Below are 8,368 nucleotides of genomic sequence, written 5' to 3'. Positions count from 1 at the left end.
CTCCTCTCCTCCTCCTCTCCTCTCCTCTCCTCTCCTCTCCTCTCCTCTCCTCTCCTCTCCTCTCCTCTCCTCTCCTCTCCTCTCCTCTCCTCTCCTCTCCTCTCCTCTCCTCTCCTCTCCATGAAGGACACAGAGCTCTCACCCCTCTCTGAGCCATGGCACAGGAGCAGTGTCCATCCTCACTGCACAGGTGTCAATGAGACTGAAAGTCTGGCCTGATAAGTGCTTTCTGATGGGCAGCCTAAGGCAAGGTAGATGATTTCATCCAAATATTTTAAGTGTATTTGGACAAATTATTCTTGCCCCAGGAATATATTATACTAATGAAATTATGCTGTCAGCCATTGCAGGCCTGACAGGAATTGCAAACTATTTTAATCCTCCAAGAACACATTTGCCCAGGCAATAATTTGACTTGTCATCAGTAAAATCTTATCTCAGCTTTTCAAGAGACAGGAACACACAAAAAGGGATTGATCTCTGGTCTATTGATTCCTATCCCAATTGCATCAATTTTTCTTCTAAAGTGTGTAGCAGATTGATCTATGGGCTGTATTTTCCTACCTGTATATTGGAGGTCTACAGGCTTTAGGGAGGGTTTCTTAGCATAATGCAGCAGCTCGTTGGTTGGATTTCAAAAGAACATGGAGCTTGCCAAGTGTACTCAAAGGGAAGAAAAAAAGAAAGGTAATTTTTCCTTGTAAGTACTGATGCAACATGAGAATAGATCTGTGGCCTTGTAAATTCAATGCCTAGAGAACAAGTCCTCTGTTGAGTGCTGGGCTACTGCGAGAGAAAAAGATCAGCCCAAAGGAGAGTCAAATTGCAGCTCAGTATTACTTCTTGGCTGAGACCCTCTACTCATCTTGGTGTCACTGTCCCTGGCTAGATCAAGAAAACTAAAGAAATTTACAAGAACGGGGTTCAGCTTACCTCTCTACATGCTGGACAGGTTATTCTGAATTTGTCATTCTATATTCTCTTTCTAGTCAGGGGAAAAAAATCCAGCTGATGTGTCATCTGATCCATTTTAAGCATCTCTGTTAGAATGAGAGAAGCTGAAGGTGTCTGGTTTTTTTTCCCATTGACTACTCATTGAGTAAACAGTGATTAGTTCAGACTTAGATGTACAACTTCTAAGCTGCAAATCAGGACAGATTATTCCCAGGTTAATTTTCATTCTTTTAATCTTTTTTTTTTAAGATTTCTCAGTATCCTATTCCTAATCAGCAGAGGACAAGTCAAGAGTGGACAGCCTTGTAGGTTCATCCTTCCTCCAAAATAACCCTTCAGCTGTGCCTAATTTTTCTGGTCTGCAGTCTGCATTGCTCTGTTATACCACATCATTCCTGAGCAGATTCCCCACAGGACACTTGCTTGTTGTGTGAAGGGATCAGACAGATGCAGGAGCAAGCACCTGTTGTAGGGTGGTGTGGGAATAAGGCCTGTCCTGGATCTCAGATGGGGTCCTTCTCTTCTCAGAGCTGACATTTTCCCCTGTGACAAGACAAGCACAGCAATTGGTGTCACTGCTGTGTCACACTGGGTTGTGTTCATCAGGAAATACCCTGACATCAGTCTTTACTGGTAAATCTCTTTGGAAAGATGCAGCAGCCACAGCTGTTTCTGCACCAACAGAGCACCAATATTATCCATCTTCATTGTAAGACAATAGAAAACCCATTCGATTTAGGTCAGACTTACTCAGACACGTTTTGGTTTTACCAGCTGGCTTCCCTCCAGCACTGGTATATTTATTTTTGTGTCACTTCTCAGCACCAGAAGCATACTGTTCTCCCCAAATTACAGATGGGCTTCAGAAGCAGAATTCATCTTCTCCCAGGCAACAAAGGGAGGGGTGAGAAGTTACATGGGAACCAGAGCAGAGGACCTTCACAGCCTAGAAATGGAGCCTGTGAGAGGCCTTTCTCTGGGGGGTGCATTGAGTTGTGCCCAGAACCACGGGCAAAGCCTGCCCCACCTGCATGCTACTCCTGCAGACATGAGAGCCTCATTTGATCTCTACGTGGTTCTTAATTGGTAGCTTATGGCACAGATTAGTGAAGTGCAGGAAAACTGGATTCTAAGATGTAACCTATAAAGAACTAAATCCAATGTTTATATTTTTGGAAGAGAGGGTTAAACTCATCTGCCAAGTAAATAAGGTACTGCCACCTTTGAAAAGCCTCATTATCCAGTCTGGAGCTGTCTGCCATTAGTGTGACGCCTGTGTGTAAAGAGATAAAACTGTGGCAATTAGCAATAATTTTAGTCCACGCACATTACATCTGCTTCCAACTAGAGCTAGTTCAAAATACAGTTTATGTTTGACACCAGCCTGGCAAAAACAGCAGAAGTTTAATAACACAAGAGGTTTGCTTGCTTATTTATTAATTAATTCTTGCTATTCTGTCTGCATAACATCTGTAAAAGGGGCTCAATAGCATCCTCCTTATTGGAAATGTATTAAGACTAAATTATCCACTTCATCTTTACCAGTGGAGATGGAATATCATAGGAATCAGGGAAACTGTCAGCTTTACCACCTTGTCTGTTTAAATACAGAGAACCCATTAAACAAAGTATTTAAGCAACAAAATACCTTGCTTATGATTAATGATATGAGGAACATGAGGAAGCTCATCACCCCAGTTCTCTGCAGCCTATGGTTATGCTGAATAATTATACAATAATCAGCCACACAGTCAATGCCTGTCCAATAAACATTTTAATTTTATTAGATCATAGAAGAGCACACTGATGCTAAACTGATTATTTAAAAAACAAATATCATTACTCAATACCATCTTTAATCATGAGACTTTAAAAGAGAAGAAAAAGAATGGGTCTTGTTTTGTTTTGTTTTTTTTTAATAAGAAATGTGTGCTTACCAGCATTTGAGATTTTAAAATTTTATTTCCCAGAAACACTAAGGGTAAATACTTAAAATGCCTTAGTTACCTCAAAATCATGACTCATCTGAAATTAGTGGCATTACATGAGTAAGCATGTAAAGGAAGCATACTCTCAAGTGCCAAGTTAGGATATCAAAATTCCCAGTCCACCAGTTGAAGGCACTTACACACTACAATCAGTATATCTGGAATCCCAAGTACATTCTATACTGAAAGAAGTTTGGCCAGACTCAAACCTTCACCCCTGATCATGCCTTCCTCTGATGTTTAGCTCCATTCAATCACTGACCACAACTAACACCTATTCAGTTTCCCATTTTTGGTTTCAGATTCTTTCAGTGTCATGTATGATGCACAGAGACTTAAGAGCAGGCAGACTTTATCTTGGTTGGCAGCACTACAAAAGATCACCCTGTTGTGAAATCAGAGGAAAAACAGAGATCACGACACTCCCATATCCCCCTTAAATAAACCTAGCTCAATTTTGTCTTCTAGGCCTAAAATAATACTGCATACTATGCTTTGAAGGATTAATTAATCCTAAATGAGCTGAAATAGTCATAGAGAAGATATTATATAAAGCCATCTAACTGTTTATTACCACAAATGTCAACAAAGTGCATTTCACAAGACAAAAATAAGAAAAGCCCACACAAGATAAATCCAGGAATTTCAAAACACTCATTCATGCAAACCCACCAAATCAAACAAAAAATTCTTACATGTTTTGGGAAAGCTGGGAGTGTAAAAGTTTTATTTAGATCCAAAGAGACAGTACACTTTTGAAACTAAAAACTCTCTTTTTGCTGTTGCAAAGAAATTGGACTAATCAAATATAATTATCAGGTTTGTCCTTATTTTCAGAAAAGAAAATGAAATGCCAAGTAATTCAAAAAGTATTACTACAGAACTATAACAATTTTGCACAACAAAAATTACAGCTGGACATATAATTAGAACGTGGTTAAACACCACAAGTTTTAGCAATTAATTATCATACTACTGCATTTCGAATCCCAGATCAAATCAAATTTGGCCTGGCAAGGTGAAACAGGGACTAAATAGGACACAGTCTGCTCTTTTCTCAGGTCATTCCTGCACCAATAAATGTCTCTTTTAAGGCTTAAAAAAAAGTCTCTTTTTAAGTCCCCAGTGAGGACTATCCTTGAGGGAAGCATCCAAGTCTCCTGTTGTGAAAAAATGCTCTGTCATGATTGTGCCATGTTTCCAGTAATTCTGAGGTGCTACATGGACCAGACTCGACTGCACAAAGATTTGATTAAGAGACAGCAGGAAATGTTTGCTGCATGAATCCAGAAACTGGATCTTCCTGACTACTGCAAATGTTCCTAGTCTTTTATGCCAATAGAACCATTATGGTGATTTTCCCCCTATCCTTCACCACATTGACAAATGTCAGCACAATGAACATTTGGAAATTTTTCACACGAGAAACACAAGCAGAAGAGTGCTAACCTAACCAGCTGTGCTATACTCTGAGGAAAAGACTTCCCAGGCAGACCACCTTGCTTATGTAAGAATGATACCATCTACATCATGGTAACATGATAGATATCTGTAATGAAATTCTTACCATGTAAGAGGAAAAAACGGGATTTCCATACTGAATATGCTGTACAATGCTGCAGGTCTTTACTCTTTGCATTTTAGAATGACACCACTGGTTTGTCTTCTACTGTGGGTTTAATTACAGTGTCACTTTAATGCTTCCAGTAATAAGGAACTATTAGTACTGTGCTTAAAGAGGCAAAAAAACTTAATTGCAAAGAGTTAGGAATGCTCTTAAAATAATAAAGGGCAGTTCAAGCAATCACATTTGCTTGCCAAGAGCTTTTAAGATGTAACCCAGAGGACTGAAGCTTCATTACCAAAACAGTTTTCCTGTTTCCACTTGAAAAAGTTTTCTTGAATTTAATGACTAAAATGTAGGTAATAAAAACTGCAACAATAATTGCATGCTTAAGAATGAAAAGAAAAAGTAGTTCTATTTTCACTGAAGAGATGACTTTAGGACTGACACTATTTTGGATCCTTAAAGTACAAGGATCAATGCCACTGAAGAAGACAGACTTTTATGACCCCAAGACTGTTGATACAAGGGTCATCTGAGAGTTCAAATTCCAAAGATCAACATACCAATATGAAGATATGTTTTTCTTTATAGCACATATATAGTATTCACAAGAAACAACCATTCCATAAGAGAGGCTCTAAAGATTCCTTAATAAAAAGTGCTCAATCTCTCTGTCATTTCTATCCATTGCTAGTGCCTAAAGCAGCTGGAAATGGTGTTGTGCTTCTAAACCTTACAGACAGAAAGCAGTAGTTAACACAGGATCTGTGGCAAGCCAGCTTTTAAAAAAAGTTATATTTAGACAATACTTCAGGTTATATCAGTCTGCTTTTTTCTTCTTGGTTGAAAGGTCAAAAATGCTAGAGGTTTGTTTGTTTTCCATGGCTGCATAGTTCAAGGACCTACACAGTGTATAAAGACATTAAATATTCTCCAACACCCTCACACTCAGAATCACTGACGTGAAGCAGAATGGAAGGGTCAGAGATCACCAGTACAAAGATGGCAACTAGAAGAGCAATTCCATTAGGCAGAGGAACACTTACACTAAGGCAGCCAAGAAGACATTCCAATCTGTGTCTGGCATTGCAATAAGACAAATACTTTCATTTTCAATTTAGAAACTTTCAGTCAAATTAAATTTTTTAAAAGTGACTGGAAGTTCTTGGCATTAATATCAAATCAGTGCTTTAGTTGTGGAAGCTGGTTCACTCCTACAGTCCTTTTAATTGATCGTTTTTGAGGGTTCACCATCTTCAGGTTTTCTGGAACACTGTGTCTTCCTCTGAAATAAAATGGGTGAAGTTAGTCAGCAAATGTCACATTGCCTGTAAGTTTTAACTGCTAAAAATGTGCATGCTTTCTATATTTGCATATCTGATTACTACTGTGAATTAATAAACCTGAGAAAGGAAGAAAACAAGTATATTTCTAGGTTCGCAGGTCAGCAGAGCATCTAATTATTCTGCAAACTCAATTTTCATCTCATGATTCCTGTTGCCTAAGTGATGTCATTTGCAGAACATGAACAGAATACTAAACATTGGCACTAAGAGAATGATAACTGGTTACAGAGACATTTTCATCAGTTAAAGAACTCCCATCAGAAAAGGGGAAAACACTTCATGTAGATTTAGCTACAGCTCTTTGCAGGTATTCCACTCTGGAGAGCCAGGCTCTTGAGTCCATGATCTCCAGAAATGACTGCAGGAGATGCTGCCGGCAGATTTTTGAAGTGGTACTCATCATGGATACATACACCATCTACATGAAAGCAGCTAGAGCTTCATCTTGATCTTCTAAGAAATCAGTGTGAGTGTAAAAAAAATCTCTAGGGAAAGAATGGTGCTTCCCCAGGCTGGAGGGTCATTCTCTCTGCTCCTAATCAATGTCCCTTTGTTTCTCTTCCTGTTCATTACTGCAGAGGAAAGACAGCACTTTATATGCTGTAACAACAATATGCAGAGCTTCATTGTCTTACTCAAGCAAAGGCATTTTGAAGGAAAATATATCACAACATCACATCATTATATTTGTCATGATACCCAGATATGTGACAGAAGCTATGATGATGGCATCTGCGCAAGTTACGAATTTGTGGGGAAAGAATCAATGAAGCCAAACCTAGTGTTCACTAGTGTTCTTGGGACTGACACATCCTTTGTTGCAGCTCTTACAAGCAGTCTTGATCTTGAAGGGAGAACTGTGCCCATACAGATATGGAGCTACTCCTACTCAGAGTTCGAAGATCACTATCAAAGGCCCCAGTGTGTTTGACAATCAGTTATTCAAATACAAATCAAGTGATTACTCAAAACCAATTGATCAAACTGTAGATCACTGTTCAGCTGGACAAAGCAGAGAGAAAATGCCTGTGTGGAATTCTGCAGCCAGCAAAGCGTCTTCCACTTAAAAGCAGCTGAACTTACAGACTTAGAAGCCAGGTAATTGCAGCAGTGCAGTGTTGAAACTGAGGTAACAAGTCCCACATAAGCCTTAGTGTAACAGCAAGGGTCAGAATGACAACAAAGTGGATGCTCATATTGCATCAGAGATATGAACCATCAAAATATCCATGCTCTTCCTAACTGTCAGCTAGCCTGTCCTCTTGTCCTTCAATAAGCACAAAAAGGACTTCTGCTAAAATTGATTCTGTTTTGATGGCCAGGAAACTGAATGCATCAACAATTAGTGTTGACAACTACTACCCAAAAATATTTCAGTGTTGGTTTAATACACAGGTTGGGCATTCTGTACCTGTTCCTATAGGTAAAACAAGCATTAAGCAGTTTGTTAGTATAATTTGAATTCCAATGTGGGTATTTTGTAAAAGGGCAACAGAGGTGAGATAAGAACTCTACACAGAAAATTTTCAAATTATTCTCAAGAACATGTGTGTCTTCTCTTATTTCAATGAAATTATTTCTCATTAATGTCAGCTTGAACAAACAATCCCCAGGCTATAAATCAAAACATAATTAAAAAGGAATAATACAACAATGGCTGTAGATACCTTGTGATGTTCACGAGGTGCATACTTATATTTTAGTATTTTGTTAAAATACAAACTATGCCAAATCCCCATTCTTACATCCAAGTTTGTCCTGAAATTTCTAAGTTATAAAAATCAATCATTTGAAAACTAAGTCCTTTTATCCTAAGGACAATTTAAATGATGAAAAATCATCTTCATGTGTTTGAAGAACATGGAAAAGTTAAAAAAATCCTCATAGGGAATATGGATTGAAAGGGGATATTTTGTTATATCACACATCTTCTGAGACCAGCAGTTGCAGGCTACTTCATTTCCTTTTACACTTTATTTTCTTTTGTTTGATATAAAAAAAAAATATATAGAAACACACTGTCATATAATTTCAGGGTATGTAATGGTCTACTAAAATAGCTCATAAAAAGCCCCACCATAATCATAGATCAGTGCTAACCCACAGCAAACCTCAGTATCTGGCTGATGATATTTAATCTCACTGCCTGGTTCTAGCTTTCTGACCTTCTCCGTATGAACCATGTTAAATATCACTGGGGCCAGAAGTGATACAGTGGCATATGGGGCACTTCAAACCCACACACTGCTTTTTATATATTGAGAAACTTCAGTTATAGAACTGAATTCATATTGTACTGCATTAATTCATATTCTACTAATATCCTCTCCTGGAACATGAAGATCTTCTGTTCCAATTTATGAAATCCTGTGATCCTGTGCTTACACAGATGGAAAGGAAAAGGCTAGTATGTCTACACAATACCAATTTATATTTCTAAAGCATAAAGAGAAGTCTGTTAAACAGCTATTTAAACACATGTATTTTCAACATTTGCATTAAATAAAACTGAT

The 8,368-nt window shown here is 38.2% G+C and overlaps 1 protein-coding gene across 2 annotated transcripts in view; it reads right to left on the bottom strand.

Moving 5' to 3' along the window:
* Positions 1-2,710: 2,710 nt before the first annotated feature.
* The window catches only part of LOC306805943 (coiled-coil domain-containing protein 169-like), a 29,945-nt gene continuing 24,287 nt past the window's right edge, over positions 2,711-8,368 (bottom strand). For both annotated transcript variants that reach the window (XM_079314262.1, XM_079314263.1), the window contains one exon: positions 2,711-5,794. In XM_079314262.1, the coding sequence (XP_079170388.1) occupies positions 5,692-5,794 (103 nt within the window). In that variant the 3' untranslated portion in view covers positions 2,711-5,691. The remainder of the gene's footprint in view (positions 5,795-8,368) is intronic.

This window comes from Erithacus rubecula (genome assembly GCF_903797595.1).
Source record: "Erithacus rubecula genome assembly, chromosome: 1".
In the NCBI taxonomy this organism is placed as follows: domain Eukaryota; kingdom Metazoa; phylum Chordata; class Aves; order Passeriformes; family Muscicapidae; genus Erithacus; species Erithacus rubecula.
This window is presented reverse-complemented; position numbering and strand designations above follow the sequence as displayed.